General features: G+C 36.9%; 2 protein-coding genes across 2 annotated transcripts; one reads left to right on the top strand and one right to left on the bottom strand.

Moving 5' to 3' along the window:
• Nucleotides 1–618: 618 nt before the first annotated feature.
• LOC116734051 (cysteine-rich venom protein TEL1-like) lies at nucleotides 619–4975 on the bottom strand. Its single transcript, XM_032585172.1, is given in 6 exon segments — nucleotides 619–2611; nucleotides 2777–2859; nucleotides 3243–3337; nucleotides 3441–3583; nucleotides 4479–4569; nucleotides 4881–4975. Coding segments are annotated over 6 exon segments (435 nt in total). The 5' UTR covers nucleotides 4893–4975; the 3' UTR covers nucleotides 619–2600.
• Nucleotides 4976–5631: 656 nt separating this feature from the next.
• Nucleotides 5632–21110, top strand: LOC116734049 (macoilin-1). The gene is made up of 11 exons (XM_032585168.1): nucleotides 5632–5833; nucleotides 7667–7808; nucleotides 7959–8085; nucleotides 8703–8826; nucleotides 9420–9601; nucleotides 10013–10490; nucleotides 10559–10717; nucleotides 14453–14623; nucleotides 15939–16065; nucleotides 16627–16801; nucleotides 18753–21110. Exons 1-11 carry the CDS (start codon nucleotides 5757–5759, stop codon nucleotides 18941–18943), a joined length of 1953 nt encoding a protein of 650 aa, XP_032441059.1. The 5' UTR covers nucleotides 5632–5756; the 3' UTR covers nucleotides 18944–21110.
• Nucleotides 21111–21785: the final 675 nt, after the last annotated feature.

Genomic DNA, 21785 nt, shown 5'->3' with positions numbered 1-21785 from the left:
GTGGCCTTTTTGATTGCTTCTGCAGGAGGAGCTCTCTTCATACAGGTGATCAGATATAAAACATGACAACCGAAACCTGGGGGGTCCTGTTAAGAAAATTATGAAAATTGTTCATCCTGTTTCAACCCTGTCTCATGTCTTTTGCATCCTCTAGCTATTTTTTTCCTCGTATTGTTCTGTAATTAGCTCCATGCATCTTTGCATCAACTCTGACGCTGCTGAAGATAATTATCACCACAGCACGGTGCTTCTGCCACCATGCTTTACTGTGTGCATGGTGTGCTACGTTTTATGTGTAGAGCTACTTTTTAATAAAGTTTATTGCTTGTAAGTCAAAAGACTATTTAGCTTCCCTCATTTTGAATATTTAAATATTCAAATCTTGGGAAGTTGTTTTGTAATCTCACCCTACTTTTAAATTTGTCCTGTGTGCTGTTTCTTTTCGTTTGTTTACTTTTCTCTAACAATCCACTGAAGCCTTCACAGAACAATTTGACTTATAACTGAGGAAAAATTAGACACAGATAGACTTCATCTCATAACTGCAGGATTTTTAACAGCAAATTTCGTGCATTTTATTTATGGGTTTCTAAGTAAAAAGGAGGCTGAAAACAAATGCACAGAATAGCTTTCCTTTATTATTGATTAATTACATAAAATCCCAGTAAAATGCATTCACGTTTGTGTTCAGAAAAGATGTAGAAAAAATCTAAAGAAAAATTCTATTGTTGTTATTGTTAATCTTCTTTTTTATATATCATTTTAAACACTTTCAGAACTTTATGCTTTTGTGTTATGCTGCTATTACACCTGAAATTCCCTTTTGTCATAGAATAAAGGCTGTTTTTATTTTTCTATTCATATTCCAGTCATTTTTGAAAAAGCGTTTGCATTTTTAGTAGCAACAAGCTCTAACTTTGATAGTTTCATGTAATATCATAACAAAAGTAATCTGAGCTGAAGACATTCATCATTTAGATTTTGCTGCATTGAGGTCTGAAATGTTTGCTGGGTTCCACCGAGGCGCAGCTCTTTTTCTTTTGGCTTCCTGTTTCCGATCCGAGGGGACGGTGATGTTGCGAGATAACAGCATAGACTAAATTAACTGTCTTCAGTCTGGGCATTCTGATGTAACTGATCTGTCTGTGTCTTCCTGCCTGTGGAAATGCCTTTTTAGAGCTTCCAACAACTTATTATACTTCTTTTTGTTTGCTTCCATCTACTTCTTTTTTGCTTCTGTCTTTCTTAAAATTAGTTTAATATAACTAGTCTGCTTAGTATCTAGATCCCCTTGGTTGCAGCAGAGCTCCATCTTTACATTTAACTTGGCTTAACTGAGTTTAAATGGAGATACTTCAAAAATAAGCCAGTATTTGCTGCAGGAATTAAATGGGTAACACTGTTGGTGCTATGAAAACTAAAATATTGAATAAACATGTCATTATTTTTGCAATTTTAAACAAAAACAGCAACAGAAAAAAACTGTTAGGGACGCCTAGCTGACGCCAGTCTCATAAACAGTTTCTGGCTCTGGGACTAACTGTTGAGGCTTGCTGCTGCACATGATAAGCCCCACAGGATGGCAAGACCGGCCTTATCGAGACCGACCAAACCAGAGGACCTTTGCTATCGCCGGACCCGCTGGCAGACGAAAAAACTCATCCGCCTTATCTCCCCTCTGCTCCAACTCGGCTACTCTGTCCACTCTCAGCAGGTGCTGTTCTCATTAAGGCAGAAACAGGAATTTGGATAATGTTTAACTGTAATAGGTGAAGAGAGACTTTTTTGGCAAGCATGGCAGTGCTGCAAAAACTCAGGGCAAGTGTTTATTTTTAAATGGGAGACGTCTGTTATCGCATGGAAAGCGGGTTAATTTCAATACAATGGCAGTGTGTTTTACCATGTGGTAATAGGAAATATAATGTTGAAGTTTGGACGGATTATTTTATGAATGAGAATGAAAACAATTAAAATGAGGAGAGGAAACTTGACATTTGCTTGTTGCTGAAAGAGACAAAAGAGTGGCATTGTATCATTAATTAAATGTGCTTGAATTAAAAGTTTTATTTTTCTCCATTTTTGAAGAGGATATTTATTTTACACATTTTGAGGTAACAAGTGGTCTCGATAACAAACTGTATACAGCTTTATTTTCCTTTCCTCCCCACCTCTGTGAAATAACCCTGTCATATCTGCTATCCTTCCTCTCTGTGAGCTTGCACCTCACAAATTGTCAAAGGATACCTGCCCCTGCAGGCTGTGTTTGTTCAAAGGGTTACTGTGCCAAAGCACATTTCCCTTTTGACCTCTGCTAATTACTGAGCAGCTCCAACAGCCAGGAGTTACAAACCAGACTCTTCTGCTTCCGTCTGTAGCACAAAGAGGTCTCACCTTTTATGCTGGGTTAATAACCCGCAGAATAACAACACAGATTTATGTAGTTAGTGTCTTTGTTGAAACTGACGGGTGAGTCAGAGTACATCTGTGACTTTAAGATAATCTGATCGGTGCATCTGCAGGAGGTGGGACTCCAGGGGGCCACATCGCTGTGGCTGCAGCCCCACCGCTGCTGAGTATTGGGACGGATGCTTTGCTAGTCATTACAGTTTGGCTGCAACAAAACCCAGCAAAAAATAAAAAAATGAAACAATAAATTCTGCATTTTCCAAAATATTTCTTGTTATCATGGTTAAAAAAAAACATCTATGGCACAAATAGTTTGCTACATACTCTATATACCTCCATAAATATCCTCAGCATATATTTTTGCACTTACTGCAGAGTTTGTTGTAACAGGCGCTGGGACAGTCACTGCAGGATGTTCCTGACTTGTAGGGATTAGTGAAATTGTAGTTTCCTCTGCAAAGCAGGCAAAATAATTAAAATATAAACAGTAAGATAAATAAATACTTAGATACAAACCTTACATTTGTATGTAAGACTGAAAGATTACTTGTTTCTACCTAGAAGGGAAAGCATGTTTTAATTACTATTTAATGACTGGAAAATGATTTGCAGAACGAAACAATTTCTGTAGTTCTTCCTCAGTTAATTTAATCCTGAATCCACGTGGTCATTCATTATTGCATTATTGATTTGTGGGTTTTCTCAGTAACCCATCCTGTCTGTGATGTATTAATCCTTTCTAGGAGACGGAAAATTTATAATAATTTTAGTTTTTGCTCCGAGGTGAAACAGCATGCAATTTTGAAAAAGAGTTATCTGCATTGCAAAGTTCTTACTGTGGGCAGTAGTGGCAGACGTAGAAGTATTTGTATGTGGAGTCGGAGCAGTAGGCCATAGCACAGCCAATATTTTTGGAGGTGGCCCAAACAACCTGTGCACAAAAAAGAGATGCTGTTCAGCACTGTGTTTTCAAAGTAAAGTGGCCCATTTGTGTGCAAACTAATCAGAATAGGAAACTATGAAGACAACCACACCTGTGTATAGTGTCCTACCACTCCTCCGTTAATGGATCCGACTCCGTAGAGGAAGTTGGCTACCTCGCTATACCAGGCCTGGATGGCGTTGGACTAGGAGTTCTTGAAGCTGGCCATGTAGAGATTCTCCCCACAGCCACTGGCTGCAGTCAAACACAATATCAACATAATTTTTGCTCAATCCATGACCACATTTTCTAATTTCATGCTTGTACATTAAATTATTATTGTCCAAAAAGTTTGTTTTGAAGAGGTATGGCTGTTATATCACAAGATCAAATGAGTCAATATTTATGAGAGGGATTAAAAAAAAGATGTCAAGATTTCTAAAACTGTAGTTATCCACCATGACTTACCATCATCCATTTCTTTTAACGTTAATAAATGTTCTGATAAAAGAGTGCATGCTTAGACAAATATACTATGTTTATTTTGGAATAAAGGTTTTTAACTGAACTAATCAAAGTTCTGATCAAACTGGAGTGCAAGCATTTGCTTCATAGTTAATGAAATACTATGAAGCTGTAAATACTGAAAATACAAACCTTGTCTCAGTTACTATTATATATATTAGGATATATTTTTCTTAAGTTCAAAAGATTAAAGTTAAAGTTGCATGAGTTCAATCAGGATTTTTAAACTTGCTCTGCTACAGCTGTCCTACTCTAATCTTTTAGCTAGTTTGCTTATTTATGGTGCACATGACTCTCCAACAAGGTAGATCTCTTTTTGACCATGTATAACATAAATCCTAATGTTATACAGAGAATACTAATATTAAGTCTAGGTGCTTCTGTAAAAAATGAAGAAAAAAAAGACTATTATTACCATTTATCAATGCTGAAGCCTTATATTTCCTGTATTTCTCTATATTTATGCATCTATGTCATGTTTTAAAAACTTTCTCGAAAGAAATATGGACTCACAAGACAAGTAAAAGTATGCTTTGATTGTCTTAAATTAAATATTCTTTACAGATTTTACACATGTGCAAGTCTCGCATGTAAACAAAGATGTCTGCTGCCACGATGAGCTTACTGCTGATGACTCTGGAGCTTGCAAGGCTGTGTTTCATGGAGCAGGTTGCTGCCCATTTCTCAGAATTGGTTGCAGCCTCTTTGTTCCAGCTCTGCAGAAAAGGCAGGAAAAAAAAAAATCTAAACAGATACACAACACTTCTCCAACAACATTTAGATGACCAGGTCTTCCTATTTTATTTTTTTTATTATTACTTTTTTTTGTATTGCAGTGAAAAAATTTATATTCAAAACTGAGAGTAATGTCATTCATTTTAGACATTCATTACAAATTCTTCACAGGAAAAATTTGTTGTCTTCCTGTGTGGGGAAATGATTAAACCAGAAAGCCTTAAAGACTTAGATTGCAATATCAGAAGCAATAAGTCCTTAATCATTTTCTGTTCTGCTTCATTTATTTTACCATTTTCATCATGTTGCTGGCAGTAGCTTGGACACCTCTCCTCAGAGTATTATGCTTGTTCACAATCTCAGTCTGCTCTGTCGAAGTCGTGCGCGTGACGCCTAAATAAGAAAAACAAAATATGTAAAAGCAAAAAAGAGCTGAACATCACTGCAGAATTTCAAACAATACAACTGCACAATATATATATATATATACATTTTACATTTAAGATAACACCTCGTCATATGTTTACCCAAAACCTCCTCTGGTGACATAGTTCTAGCTTCGCCTTATCCAAATTCACTAAAGGAATGCTATGCTGTTGCATTTTAGGTAATAAAATTGATTATTTTTGTATTTAAAATAGGATTTGAATTATTTATTTGCATCATTATTGCATTGCTAATACTGTATTAAAAGAGTTTAGTAGTTGAATAAAAAATTTGTAGAAAGTGAATTTTTTTAAAAATCAGATTAATTGATTAGTACTGAAAATTAAACCTGGCAAAAATTGGCCAAATGACACAATTTTAGGTAAAATGAGGTAATATAGAATTTTACTCCATGCATTCAATAAAGCGCCCTTCTGTAATTCACTGATGCAGAGTACAAAGCGGCTCCATGTGTGCTTTGTGTTGATCTGCTCCCCTCCTGTGATAAACACTTGTAGGTGCAACCTGCAGTGCGCATGCGCAGACATTCACAGACCTCATCGCAGGTTGGAGGGCGAGCATCATCCTCCTCCATCCAAACACACGCAGAGGGAGGGATACCTTCGGTTTGTTTAATTTATTTCTGCCCTCCCTCCTCCCCCCCCGCCCCCCTGGCTGCTGCTGCCGCTGCTGTTGTAGCCGCAGCGTCAGACATCAGCACGGAGGGAGCAGAAGCCATAAGATGAAGAAACGCTATGTGGACGCGAACAGGCTCCGGAAGATGAGAAGACTGAAAATCACGGAGAAGCTGTCTGAGAGGTAGCCGAGCCGAGCCGAGCCCAGCTGCCGCCGCTGCTGCTTCTGCTGCTGCTGCTGCTTTTGTTGTGGCGCCACGTCTCCGTCTTTGTGTGCATTTCAGCCGTCGTCATCCCGCCTGCTCACCTGGTCTGCTTCGCGTCTTCTTTCTCCGTCCGTGTGTCGCATCTTTTCCTCTCAATGAGCCAGTCTGCTGCTGCTGCTGCTGCTGGATTAACTGGAGCCTCTGCAGCTGAATTAAAAAGAGGCGCTGGGGAATACTGTTAACTCCAGCCTACATTGTTTACAGAAAGGCAGAAAACAGCAGCTGTGTGAGGGTTCATGTCGGCCTGCTTTCCCTCCAGGCTCCTTACATTTATCACATTACCTTATTTATCCACATTTTTATGAATGTGAAGTCGACATCTTTAGCTTAATCCTGCTAAAGGATTAAGCTGCATTGGGCTAAAATTTGACATTTGAAACGCCTTTATAGGATTCCAGAAAAAAAAATGTAAGAATCTTTTTTTTTCTTGACATCATTTTGAATTTAGTTATAAATCTTCAAACATGGAGTTGTTTTGAAGTAGTTTTCTTTAGCTTTTTTTTTTTGTTTTACTCTTATTGTGTTGTATAGTATACAAGTTGGTAGAAAACATTAAAATAATAGCAGGAAAATAGAAATATTGTTAGGTTTATGTCAAAATATAAAACAAAAAACATTTTTAGCATAAAGATATAATGTATTATTTTAAAACATACAAGTGTAAATTTGAAGTTAATGAGATACTTTTGCATTAAAATACAAAACACTCATTTTAAGTAAGTGATCGTTTACGTTTTAGTGCTACACTCAAGGGACAAAGCAAGACTAAGTAAAGGAGAAAAAAGGAAGTAGATAGTTTGTGCAGTTAGTACATTAAGATGATAATGTTTATATTGTTTAAATATGTGTAAATGTCATACTGTTAGAGTTTTGTACAAACTGGAGGCTGTATGTTATTGTTCAATAGTTAATGCATAATTTACATAAAAGGTTTTGACTGTTGACGCATGCCCTTCAGAAAAAACTGCGATTTTAAAAGCACTTACTTCATTAAATATGTTAAGGATTTAAAAAATATAAGCTAATTTCTCAAATCTCTGTCTGTTTTTTAGAGCTGCTGTTGATTGGCTAAAAATGGTGCGAGTTTTTAATTTTTATACATTTGTCCTTTAGGTAAACAATGAAAATCAGATTTTTAAGTATTTGCCGAACAATAACAATAGCCCATTCTACTATCTAAAAACATGAATACACGTCATGCATCTGTGGGCATAAGAAAATCGAAGCAACATTTATAAAGCAATCTAAATTAACAAATCAAATGTTATAGCTATTTCTGTGAAATAACTGCATGTTTCTGATACTTTTAAACATGCAAGCCACTTCAGAAAGAGACGTATGTGGAGCAACAGAAGGATGCTGTGGTGCTCCCTCTCTCCTCCAGATGAAATACTGCCATGGCAACCAAACAAAGAAGGGGTGATGTGATGGCAGTCTGGATGAGCAGAACAAAGGACGGAAAGCACCGCTTGTGTTTGGCTGCCTAATAAAAATGATCATGGGGGACAGTGGTTGTTTTGTTGTGGCCTCTACTTAAAGAAATAGACTGTATTGTTAAGAGGCAGCTGTTTAGTTGTTGTTTCTGGTCTGTTTTTCATTTCCAGTCTTGTGTTTGTATGTAACGCTCTGACGTAAGCATGAGACTCCTTCAACAGAAAGATGAGCAGTCATTTGTTCATTTCTAAATATGTTTTAGTATGTATATAGTTGAATGTTAGAATATTTTTAATGGATTTCACATGTCTTTTCAGTGCGTACACCTTCCTGAAATTTATGGTGATGTGGACGCTGGTGCTGCTGGCAGACTTCATCCTTGAATTTAGATTGGAGTATTTGTGGCCATGCTGGCTGTTCTTTGGGAGTGTGTACACCACTTTCCACTGCCACGGGCTGGTGAGGACTCCCGCTGTGTGTTCTCATGTTCTGTAGCCCCAATAATGAATGAAGCTATAACAAGACACCATGACTATTCTTCTGTATTAAAAAAAACAACAAAACATTTTTTTTTCTGCAGCGAACTAAACTCACCTTGTTTATTTTCAGGTTATTTGTGTTGTTTTTGTTTGTGCCGCCTTCACACTGGACATCTTTTGTTTAATTTTTGTTCCTTTGCACTGGCTGTTTTTTGTGGCGAGCACCTACGTTTTATTCAACTATATATGGCACACAGGTGAGTTTGTTCTATCTCTTTACCCACTGAAGTCACACACACACACGTATATATATAGATATAGATATATATATATATATATATATATATATATATATATATATATATATATATAGATAGATAGATAGATAGATAGATAGATAGATAGATAGATAGATAGATAGATAGATAGATAGATAGATAGATAGATAGATAGATAGATATGTCAAAAGATATGAAATTTGTCATCCATTCATCATCCGTCCTTGTGTCCATCCATCCATCCATCCATCCATTGTCAGTTGATCAAGAAATGTAATTGAATTGTTATGATGGAAGCATGTAAGTCAGTCTGGCTCTTTTGCATAATGTTTTTCCACTCTGATCTTGTATTGCGCTGATATTAGACCAGATTCTCCTCCTCGACTCAAATGACACATTTTTTCCTCATTTCCTACAACAGTCACACATTCTAAATTGTGAGACAACAGAAAAAAATTGGATTTGGTTAATCCAAAAGAGAAATTATCATTGATCTTATTTCATATTTTAATAGCATCGTAGAGCTTTAACTTTTTAACGCAGTGATTTGAAAAGTGTCCCTGAACGCCTCCAGTAAATCCTGTTTTCCTTCCCAGAGAAAGGCATCTGTATATCAACGGTGTCCCTGTGGATTCTGCTCGTCTACACTGAGGCTTCGCTTCGACTCAAAGATCTTAATACCTCTCATCCCAACCTGTCTCATCTTTTTGCTGCACATTGGTATGCTGCTGTGATATAAATTTACCTTCTGGCTGATACAGTACCCGCCATATTTATTGGTAACTCTGGTAAAGATGTATGAATAGCCTCAAGATACTTCAGCATGTATTGCAGCTGCATAATCTCTGTACTCTCACTATTTTCACATAAAATCTGCTAGTCATTTGCATCCTGTTTATTAAACTTTCTTTAGTCAAAAATGCATCACCAGAGTTCTCTCCTATGCTATCTTCTCTTCGGCTCACATGAAAGGTTTTCTTTCATGTGAGCTAAAAGGTTTTAATTTAGGTCTTGGTGCTGGGATGAAATAGGATTGATTTTACATCTAATTAATCATTTTAGTGTCAATTTGACCATCTTATCTTAATAAAAAACCTGAAATCCCAGTTTTCTTGGAAAGGCCATCCAATTTTTATTTAAATAAGGCCTGATAGTTCAAAAGGGTGCTACCACTGTGTAGTTATTGACACAGTTATTGTCAATTTATTTGTCAGATTCATTTGCACTTAGCCAAACTGTGGCTCTACAGTCTCCTTTGAATTTACATTGTATTCTTCTAACTGCTTTGTTTTTCCTCGTATATCTACTTTCAGTATTGGCTATCCTGTTGTTTATCTGGGGTTTGATGCCACCTGCTACTTCACCAACATTTTCAAGCTGCGTATACAGAAAGCCGTGCAAAGCGAGAATGACTTTCACATGCACCTCCTGCAGCACTCGCTCCCACCAGGCCTGCAGATTTACTCCAAAACCAGCACAGATGGCAGCAGCAGCAGTAAGTCTGGGCACCTGCAGCAGCACTTCAGCAACACTCCATGACCACCTTTGCAACCAACTGCTTTTTGACTTTTTATTTGCTTCTTTCTCTCTGCATAAGATGCATAAAAAACATTTATGCTTTTCCACCATGAAGGTTTGAGACGGCTCTATCAATGGTTTTGCCTTTTTATTCTTGGTTTCATTCTTTAAAATCTCTGGTTCTCATGTAGGAAAACTCATTGAGACTAAATTAGCAAAAGAGTTGTGTAATAAACCACTGTATTTGATTTATTTGATATATTTCCCAGAATCTCCAGTTTTTAAATGTGTCTTACGAGTGTCATTATACAAATGTCACTACAAGCTGTAGTTTGCGTTTGTAAAATCAGAGAAGAGACCTTTAGTTTTTCTTCCTGCTGTTTCACAGCCTCTAAGTGGAAGGTCAAGCCTGAGCCCGTTCAGTATCAGTGTCAGAACGGTGCCATGGTCGCCCATGATGACGCACTCAGCGCCGACTGCCTGCAGATCCACAGTGAGGAGCGAGCGGCTGAGAAGGCATCACAGGAGGTGAGGTCGGCCGAGCCGAGCCGACGACAGCCACCGCCGTCGTCATCTAAAAACGTTGTGGCTGAGTCCAAAGATCAGCTTCACAGCGGGGAAGGAGGACCAGAGTCATCCATTACCCCGGAAAATCTACCTCAAGAGGACCAGGGAAGCAAAGCCAACCGAGCTGCCAAGAGCACCTCCCCAAAAGCCCGCAGAAGCAACACAAACACTCCTTCACCTCCTGCAGGGAGGCCTGAGAAAAAACAGAGGACAAACTCAAAAACAATCAGCCCCAACAGGGATGCAGCGGACAAGAGCGCCACAGCGATACAGAATTATCACACTGAACAAATCAGCAAGTACGTAGCTGTTTATTTACACCAGATTGGGCCTAAATTGGTGCTGAGGTGTTTCTGCTTTTTATCAGACTTGAAGCAGAGCTGCGGAGGCTGAAGGGGGAGCTGCAGACAAGCAGGCAGAGCGAACAGGAGCTGCGAAGTCACATCTGTAACCTGACCAACAGCGAGAGGAGCCTGAGGCCGGAGGTCTCCCTCCTCAGACAGTCCAACATGCTGCTGCAGAGCAAGTGAGTTATCCACTGAATTCACTGGGAGAGCTGCACAAAATATTAATTATAAACATGGAAAAGTATAACATGATGCCAAAACTTGTCATCCATCAGTGAATAGATAAGATTTTCAACAAATCTAATCTATTAATTGTTGATGAACTATTTAAATAAATAAGGTTGAAATTAGTGTTGGAATAAAGGTGGAAATAGGATGGAAGGACCATAATTCCAATCCTCTTTCCAACTCTAATGCATAGAAAATGCTGTTGTTAGTTTATAAATCACTGAACGGTTTAGCACCACAATATATTAAATATCTGCTGTTGTTGTATCAACCTTCCAGACCCCTGGTTCTGATCTGCTCTACATCCCCAGAAACAGAACCAAAAATGGAGAAACAACATTCAGCTGTTTCTCCATGTTGCACCACAAATCTGGAATAAATTTCCAGAAAACTGCAAAATCTAGATTAATAACCCACATGCTTAGAATTGCTTTTGACACATAATCAATGAAACATTAATCAACAACCTGATGTGTATGGATGGTATTTGATCAAATGTAATGTTTCAACTGTTGACTGTGTTTTATAACTATAAAGTGCTATACAAATAAAATTTGAATTGATTTAGAAGGTCATACTCTGCATAGAGTAAGTTATTGTAGGCCAACATGCTAGCCCAGACGCTATCAATAGTATTAAAGTTAGCTTTAGTCTTGTAGTTATTTTTTCACTCTGCATGGAGTACTTTACTGTTGATTAACATGCTAGTGCTAGCCTACATCCCAGCTAGCTTTAGCTTTTTAGCTAGCTTTTGCTTTTACATGGTTTTTTTCACTCTGTGTGGAGTATGTTTCTCTAAGTCAGCATGTTATTGATAGCCTAGATGTTATTAGTATTTTAGGTGGTATTAAAAAAGAGAGAAGTAGTTTAACGCTAGCTTTGGACAAAACGTTTGGCTCCTTTTTTCTCTTTAATTTTTCCCGGGATCCTCGGCGAGTGACGTTCTCCGTGGGCAACGTGCAGCGACGGCGTGCTGCTAAAACGAAACAACAACAAAGCGTGTTGACGTCACAGATCACAGAGTTTAATCTCATACAAAGCAATGAACAACAAAGCTGCAGAGGAACAGAGATATGCATTTTTCATAAAAATAAAAACACAAGGGGGAAGACAGACAAACACAAAACAAATACAAAAAGGCAAAAAATAGCGGCCGCTCTCTCTCTCTCGGCGTGCTCCGTGTACGTAATTTTATACCAAATAGGTGTTTCCCTATTTAATTTATGCAGTCAAGGCGTTCCGTTCTTTGACCTATTTGAAACTCCCTTAGCACTGAGAGAAACTTGGAAACTCCCCTCATTATGGCAAAGGTGTCTGGTTTTTGTCTCAGTAAAAGGGCGGACCACTCCGTGCTCATCTCCGTCTGATACGGGCAGATCCCTGACGCCAAACGTCCTAAGATGAGATTTCACAGACACCTCCGAAGTCCCCTCTCCCATTGGAATGTAAATTTTATTGCCCTGTGTGTCAGCGGGGGAGGAAAAAGGGCCCTGCTTTATCTGCTTACCGCATCTCAGACGAGACTTGTTCCAAATAAGAGTATTGTATATAACTGTTACACATGTCGTAGATTAACTGTATTAAGCACCAAAAAATAATCCTTTTTCTTAACAGTTGGTTTGCCTTTTTAGCTAGTTTTAGCTTTTACATGTTTTTTTTTTACTCTCCATGGAATGTGCTACTGTAGGTGAACATGCAAATGCTAGCCTATATACTATCATTATTTGTTAAAGCTAATTTTAACTTTTAAGCTAATTTTTGCTTGCACATATTTTATTTCACTCTGCATGGAGTATGTTAAGGTCAACATGCTACAACTAGCCTACATGCTATTATTAGTCCCTCAGTTAGGTTCAGCTTTTTAGTTAATTTTACTTAAATTGTTCTGCAATTTTCACCAAAAACATTCAACCTTCAGCATTCACACTGCAATTTTGCAAGAAATGCAAATATTCCAGTTTTAATTGTATTACCTTTCTGCAAACCACTTGAAGCACCCCAATCTACCACATCATTGCCTCTTTCAGTCATCAAAAGCTCCAGATTTAGTTATTTTATTTATTTATTCTGTAGCAACAGTAAAAAATAAAAACAGAAAAAATAATAGTCATGCCAACTGTCATTAAATTTTACACAATGTGTTTGAAAATTTGTTGAAATCTACTCATCTGACAATAAATTCATGACAATAAATTTTATACTTAAATTTTTTCCAATATCTAAAGGAAGCAGCACATGAGGGACTTGGTTATATAAAATTGCATTTATATCTGTTAGGTTGGTTTATGGCTCATGCTTTTTCTGAAAATTGCGTTCTTAGGTTTCTTTTGATGCTATTGGAGGAGACGTGCATTTCCATATTTTGAGACAGTTTTCTTTGCCGTACTGAAATTTTTGTGGCATGCTTCAAATACACATTATTATCGTACATTACCTCTTTTTTTGTGTGGCTTTTTTCAAAGGCCATGGTTGAAAACTTAATGCAAGCCAAGCTGTGCTTGACTTTGCAATGTTATTGTGAAGTCTTCAAAAACTTGGAATGTTAAAGTCTAATTTGAGATAAGTATAGAAAAATGTTGCATTTTGAAAACTTTATTCCTTTTCCCATATCTACAAGAAAAAAAAAATCAGAATATCTGAAAAGTAAATTACGTTTTGCATTGATATATATTTAAATTGTGTCATTTATCTTGATATGCCAAACACTCATCAGTTTTTCTTTTATTTAAAAACTGAGACATACACACTCTCATTTAGAATTTTAAGAGAAGGACAATTTTGTGGCTTTTTGTAAAGTATTTTTGTCAGGATTTTATGTACTGTAGGCCACTACACTGCATTTTATTTGACACAGACTGATCAACCTTTTTTATTTTACAGCTAATTTATTATATTATGTACTGTCTACAGTCAGGCAACAAATCTATTTCCCAAGAGATGATAAATGAGTTTAGATTTTTTAGTACCATTATTGTTGTTCTTATTACCACTACCAACATAATAAAAATTAAAAGTGTCTGGGTCCTAATTTACCATATTTTAAAAATAGAGCTGATCTAAATTACTCCAGATGTTAAAAACATCTGTGAAACAGCACGTTACTTTCAATCCTCCATCTTGTGTTGTTGGATAATTTGTGAAACACACACATGATAAAACCAAACTGGGTTTGTTGTCCAGAATTTTACAGAAACTTCCCAAAACAAATCTGAGTATTGAAGATTTAGAAAAGTGAGACATTTCTTCAAATTGTAAGTTAGTTAAAACACTGTTTTAAGTTTTGGTTAGCAAGTTCACACACAGAAAGCTAAAAGCATTTAATTAACAGCGAAGAAAAATTATGCTTTTGCATTGCTGTTGGTTCATTAATTTATTTTTATTTACATTTCACATGTTCAGTTGCTGTAAAAGCTTAAAACTGACAGTGGAAAATAAAATTTTCTGAGTGTAAGATAGTAAACAAAAAGTTTAAAATTCTGTAAGTAGTTTTCCTACAACTAATTCACAGTTAAAACTTACTTTAAGCTATAGTTTGAGGACTCTGAATAAAACACATTTAAATAACTCAAGAAATAACATAATGCTGGTTGATGTTTTAAGCATCCACAAACATGCTTTTATGCACATAAAATTTTATCCTTTGAGATCAAGGTCTTTGTATGATCAGTCTCCGTTTCTGCCTTCAGGATTCTGTGCTTGACTAAAACCAAGCAGAGGGACAAACAGACTTCAGCGCTGCTGGAGAAAAAGACCAGAGCTGAAGCAGAGGGCAGACTCTCCGCTGAGAAGCAGCTGGCTGAGCTTCAGGCTCAGAAACTGGAGGAGGCGGCGAGTGCAGCGCGGACCCTGACCAACAGGTAAACCCCTCTTGTCTGGCTTTTCATTGTCCAGAAGTGAGTAAGCGCCTTAAAATCCCACCCACGGTTGGTGAGAGTTAAGAGGAAGTCTGACTTTTTTTTGTTCAACAAACTAGGAATCTCAACATGAGGTTTGACACTTCTATGCTGTGCAGTGACAGTAACATCTGGATTATAAGCTGCAAAGCATTGAACTTATAATAAAAGCACAACTGAGGCCGTTACATTTGGGCCTAGTGAGGTTTCTGTGGTCACTGTGCTGGACTTATGAAGCAAACCTTGGTGAGGTCAGGCTTTCATCAACAACAAAAACGCTATTTTTATCCTTCATAGAAGATTGTGCATGCCTTTATTGCAACTCATCTTGATAATAGTAATACCCTGAAAGCAGGCATCAGTCAGGCTTCATTACATCGACTTCCTGTTATCCTGAAAGCTGCTGCTGAGACCATACTGGCCCTGCTTCCTCCTCTCTGCAGCTCAAGATTGTTTTTAAAATTAGTGTTTGAGTTTAAGGCGCTCACAGGGCTGGTCACATCTCACATTATGTAACTTTTATTTTCAACAGGATATTCAAGGATCAGTCCCTCCTTGAATATCCTTTTCAATTTGGTGCAGATCAGATGATATATATGGAAAGTAGAGTGTAACTTTACACTCTACTAAACCTAGTTGTTTTTAAATGTGATTTATATAGACAAATTGTTGGCACCCTTTGGTAAAGATGTGTAAAATACTCAAAATAAATTAATTGCTTGTTCCGGTATCTCAAGAATTAGTAGCAATAAGAATTACTATATATTTTGAATTTAGCAGTTCTTTTTAAAAACATTTATGTGTATCAGAAGCTTAATGAGATCTAGGAACTTTAAATACCATTTATATAAATACCAGAAGATGAACTGTAATTTTTCCAAATGTAGAGAATAGTGGAGTGAAAAGAAAATCTTTAGTTTGCATAAATTGAAGTTAAAAGTAGCTCCACATTAAATTGTAATGTTCTTTTTCTCTTGGAAGAAGTAAACGTGTTTGTTTACCTTTTTGCACTGTCTACATGTTGAGTTCTGCTTAGCAAGTTACAAACTACCCAGTCAAAGGCTCTTTTTCTGCTCAAAAGTCTTGAAAAAACTTTTTTTTTTTTGATTTTGTAACACTTCTGCTTGCTTTGGTTGTTTTGTTCTATATTTTTGTCTTCTTTTATGAATACAACAAAAACTGCAAATGCTCTGTTTTCTTTCTGTGTGAACTGGTCTGCTGATAATCCCGCTCCTTTCTCTCCAATCCAAACTGATAATCTCTCCATCTCCTACACCAGGCAGGAACACTGTGAAACCCAAATGTTGAGGAAAAGAGTTAAAGATCTAGAAACAGAGTACAAACAACTGCAGCTGGAGTATCAAGTGAAAGAGAGCCGTGTGGTAGATCTAGAGAGAGATATCGAGGTATCTTTTTCTTCTGTTTGGGAATGAATTGTGAGTTTTAAGTGTCTGTGAGACCCAAATGATCGTGTACGTCGTTGTCCTGAGTTTGCTCATGATCTGGTTTTTGCTTTTTGAGTTTGTTTAATTTTAGCAAACTGAAAGATTTTCATCTGAGATTTTTTTTTTAAATTTCATTTTGGCCTTCAGTCAACATAATGCACTTTGTCATTACATCAGTGAGCAGTGTTACTGAATGGATGTTTGGTGTGCACGTTGTGCTGTGTTGGGATTTGATCTCGTATTAGTGAACATACACTTCACCATGCATGCTGAGATCAAAGCCAGGTCTGTTGAGAAACCATTGCACCTACCGTTAAAAGAACTTTGCGTCAGTCAAGTTAAAATTATTACAACTGTTTTCTTTTTGTGGTATAATGGTTCCCTGAGCAAAACCCCACAAAAAGAAGAAAGAGAGAGGAAGAAAAGAAGTGATAGAAGTCGGGAAGCCAAAGAAATGACTCCATCTGGTGGGCTTAGTTTAATTAATATGTTTTTATCTGCTGTTATCCGTTCTGTTTCCAGGCACTGGGGAAGTACCGTTGTGTGGAGAAAGAGACAGACATGCTGTTCTCCACGTTATCAGCCATGCAGGAAAAGGCTCAACATCTGGAGTACAACCTGAGCGCTGAGACGCGCATCAAGCTGGACCTTTTTTCTGCTCTGGGTGACGCCCGCAGACAGCTGGAAATAGCTCAAGGTTTACAAACATTTTTCATTTTTACATTTTTACACAGACCTGCGACAGACTGGCGACCTGTCCAGTGTGTACCCCGCCTCTCGCCTGAAATGTTTGCTGGAGATAGGCACCAGCACCCCTCCCGACCCCACAATCGACAATGGTGTACAGAAAATGGATGGATGGACATTTTTATACATTTTCTCTAACAAGTGGTTTAAAATGTAAAATCTTTGATTAAAAATCTTCGCTTGTTAGTCAACAAATTGATTGCTAATTCATTACTTAAAAACTTTGTGAAGCAAGCAAACTGAGAGCTTTTACCATGCATCCATCTAAATGAGTCAGCCTGTTTGAAAACAAAAGAAAATCCCTCAAATGCTGACAATATGACAAAACCTAACCTCTGTAATATGTCATTAAAAATCAGTATATACTATTAATCGCATATCAATACATTAGAAGGGTTGGTACAACTGATCAAAACTTAGCTAGATTGCCAACAATCTAGAAATATGAATTTTTGTCTATTCATATTTCATCCAATTTTTGTTTTGTAATATCTGTTATAAACTAAAACATAAGTGTACAAAAAAATAAGAAAGAAGCTGTTTTTGGCTGCTAACCCATAAACTATTTAACAGACTTTTCATTCATTTATAATGAGCCACAGACACAGCAAACTTACCAGAACTAAACGTTTAAAAACTTGCATATTAAACCATCCATCCATCCATCCATCCATCCATTTTCTAACACCCTTGTCCTTAGTGGGGTCAGGAGGGGTGCTGATGCCTATCTCCAGCTAACATTCCGGGTGAGAGGCGGGTAAACCCTGGACAGGTCGCCAGTCTGTCGCAGGCATATTAAACCATGTTTCAGAATTTTGTCAAAGAAGGATAGTCATTAAATTACCAAACAGTAGTAAGCAAACATTAAGAAACAAAAGAATTGCATTGCTTTATTTTTTAGATTTAGATCACAGCAGAGTCTTTTACTTCAATGAAAAGTCATATACGACCCAGCTTTCTTCATAATGAAACTGGTACAAAAATCACATCGCTATTATTATATTTAAACTAAAGTCTGCTCTGAATGCTACCAACCATGTGCACAATTCGGAGGCGTGTGCACTGAAATAAGTCGCATTTATTTATTGAGAGTCATTTAATAGTCATAATAATAGTACTATAAGTATCACATCTGACTTTAAGTTGTTTGAATTGTAGCCTGGAGTATTCACAATGTACTCATTATATGCACAGTTTTTAGGTGTGTGTGGTTCTGTGCAGCTCTGAAGTGCCATAAATGAAAGAGCTTTGCCTCTTGGGAAGAGACAAAGTTTTTTTTTTCTTACTTGGATTTATGGAACTGTAAGATTTAAACACATTTAACAGACCAGATGTCCTAAATCATCACAGATTGTAATGAATAACTTATGATCACAGCAAATTATGATTTTAATTGAACAATTTAGAGCAAAGCAAAATACAAAGCTATATTGGATTTAGGAAAGTATTCTACTTCTCCATAATTTGTAGGAATGTTTTTTTTTTTTTTTTTTTCAAGGTTACATCGTTTGGCTTTTTCTGTTTTCACTAGAAAACTGAGAAGTTTGTAAAGCAGGTTTGGGTTGGAAATTGTTGGAAATCTGGGTTGATATTTTTTTTGTCTCATAAAATGCATCACATCTGTTTGATTAAGCATTTTAATGTGTCACCTGCTGCAACATGTGCAGAAACTCATTAAGTCATCGCACAGCAACACCCGGATGACTCATGCAGCCAGACTTGCAGCCTTTAGTCACTTAGTGCTGTTTTTGTGTAAAGATGTATGAAGAGTGGCAGATTAAAAATGACAAAGAAGGAATGCCATCCTTATGTGTTTATTGTCTTATAAAATCTTAGACTGTGGATATTTGCTGTCTCCTTCGGTGTCCATGTCTTTATCCATGTGTTTTTCTGTCTCGCAGATAAAGTGAAGAAGCAGGACAGGGAGATCCGCGAAATGAAGCAGAAGATTGCAGAGGTGATGGCGGTCAGCCCCGGAGTGTCATACGTGGCTCCGCGGCCCCAGGTACCTCAGTATCTCACCAAGCTGCTCAACTCTGAGCGCTACATGCTGAATCCACGAGCGCTGATGTACCAGTGTTTGAAAAAATAAAAAAAAGGACCAAGTGGATCCCTGACGCATTCTCAGCCTTCCATGCCAGGACCAGAAGAGTTTTTTTTTGTGTTTTTTAAAAAATACAGAGCTAAAGCAACACGGTGAAGACGCCTGCGTCCAGTTACCAGTGGACACAGCTACAAACCTCCTAAAGTCCAATGCCTTCTGCTGCACTGTTGGTGCTAACTTGGTGTTATTCATTATATTTTCTGTTCTCCTCCCATATCAGAAAGATTCTCTTACAAAAGCGAGGTATTTTATATGCAGAGCTGCTAACGGCGGCATCGTGTCCATCTTCATTAAATGAGAGAAGCACAACATCGTTGCTTTTTCAGGCCTTGCAGATGAACGAACCTTTAGGTCTGGCGTTTGATGTGGATGTTCAATTGAAGTGACAACAAAGGAGTAGAATACACAGAAGAAAGTACATGTCTGAGAAAGAGATGCAAATTTTGTCATCTTTGGTAATTAAATTCAATAAAGTGAAGTATATAGAACAAAAAGGATTCAGTAAAATTAAATTTAAACCATTTTCGGAGGTACTGTTTATGAATAATAATTATTATTTATTAAAATCAGAGGTTTTCCCCACTCAATAAATTGAACGCTTTTTCTAACATTTTCTGTGAGACTATGATGCTTCACAAAATATTTATTAAAAATCTTTTTACACATCCATCAGGGGTCCTAATAAATGTGGAGGTTCTACTTTCTGACAATTGTATGTTTTATGCTTTAAAGAGTGCAAAATCTAACATATTGCAACTCAATTTTTAATTCAACTGCACTATTAAATAGGCAAGCTGAAGAAGTATTTAAAAGTGTATTCTTTCCTCTGAATAATTAATGAGAACTTTCCAATTTAGACCGTTTGATGATTAAAAGAAATAGTACAGATTTCAATATTAAAGCTATCTTTTAACCTAAAGTCCTACTACATGTGTGGTTTTAGGACAGAGAAACTAAAGCAGCTGAATGGAAATTTAGCCATAATTTAACTTCAAGTTTACAGTTGTGCCACTCTGATGTAAACATACATATTCGATGTATTGGAAATTTTTAGCCGTAAACATTTTTTTTGTAAATTAGTTTCAGTTATGAAAAGTAAAATTAAAAAAAAGATTTGTTAACTGAATAGTCTGAGTCCAAAATCGATTTAGTTGATGGACTTTATGTGAGTTTTGAATATGAAATGTCTTTATTGGATAAAATACAAATAACACGTCCAAACGATTTACTTTATATCTATGAGAACATAAATGTGATTGATGATTAATTATTTTTGAAAACAAGCATGAAACAGGATGTTCTTGTCAGCTTGTGTTGACTGTAAATAGAGAATTATTTGGATTGTGCTGAAATTCAGATCAAAGTTTTTGTTTTTTTAATCTAAAATTACTCAGTGGTTTGGAACGAGACTCTTCAGATTTGGAATATTTCTACGTAACAGATGTTAGCTTTGTTATGAAGCTTCCTGGCTGCAGTCTGGAAGACTCTTTGGAGTATTTGATTGTCTCACTGTTGTAACACGGAAAAAGGAGGAGCGCTAAAAAGAAACTGCAACCCTTGTTTCAGCAGACATTTTGACGCTGGAAGCTCGTGTTTGAACTGAACTGAACTGGCTTTTGAAGTTACAAATGAAAATGGCTCACGGATTTAATTACTGTGCCTATATACGTCACTTTCAAACTGGGAAGTAAAACAAGAATTTAATGTGAATGAGTAATGTGTTTGAAGTGCTATGTACTGTTTTTGTTTGGATTTATTTTGTACTCGCTGTACAGAACTGAAAATTCCCACGCAGCTGAGAAACTCATCGTTGAGACGTGGCCATTTTGGTAGCTTTTTATTTACAGTGTCTTTCTAGGGTGTTTTATATAAAAGCTATTTTTTAGTCTTCGCTGTTCTTCTATTTTAACTGCTGTAATTTTGTACGGCAACGTGTTTTGTCAGCATGAAATGTGTTTTATCCAAGTGTTGTTTGAGCACACATTGTGAACTTCTGTACATGACTATTCTTGTACAAGGGCTAACATTTGTAAACCATTTTGGATGAATAATTGTTGAATTCAAACAGTGATGCTCTGAGGTTAGAGGTCACACTCCTGATACACCAGGATGGGGTTTTGTATAAATTATTTAAAATATTCAATTTTGTCCCTTTTGTGTTGTCTTTATGTAAATTATTTCTACTGGGGGCCTTGAAGTTTTAATTTACACTTCAAAAATATACCATCAAAATTATCTTTTTTTCTGTAGCATTCCTAATTCCTAAACATTTGTCAATATTTTTCTTATTTTAATTATAAGTAATTTCACACTTCTCAGTTTTCCATGTATGGGCAAATGTTCCACAGTAGTCAAGCTTTTAATGCAAAAGTGAATGGATGGTTGAAACTTGGATGGATGGAAAAACCAAGGGGGTATTGGATGGTATATGAAAATATGAGTGGATATACAAATGGATGGACTTATGATAAAATGGATGGATGGAGGACATAACCAGTTAATAGATGCACGAAACAATAAAATTGCGGCGCTCAAGTTTGCAGTATGTTGAAGTAGATCTGTTGGCTTTGCTGTGTAGTAGGAATGATTTCTGTTTCTTCCTACTTTTGGACAGTTGTAATGCGTAACCATGGCAACGAGGTGTTTTTTTTTTTTTTTTTATTACTCGAAGCAGCTGATCTGCCGTTTTTGAGACGCAAATAATAATTAAAATACGACCCAAAGTCTTAGAGAAGTTGAAAATGAGGCTCCGATAATGAAGAGCAGCAACCAAAGAGTAGAGAAAGACAGAGGAAGTTCGAACTCTTTCATTGATCACAATGGGAAATGA

The sequence above is a fragment of the Xiphophorus hellerii genome, chromosome 15 (assembly GCF_003331165.1).
Source record: "Xiphophorus hellerii strain 12219 chromosome 15, Xiphophorus_hellerii-4.1, whole genome shotgun sequence".
In the NCBI taxonomy this organism is placed as follows: Eukaryota; Metazoa; Chordata; class Actinopteri; order Cyprinodontiformes; family Poeciliidae; genus Xiphophorus; species Xiphophorus hellerii.
This window is presented reverse-complemented; position numbering and strand designations above follow the sequence as displayed.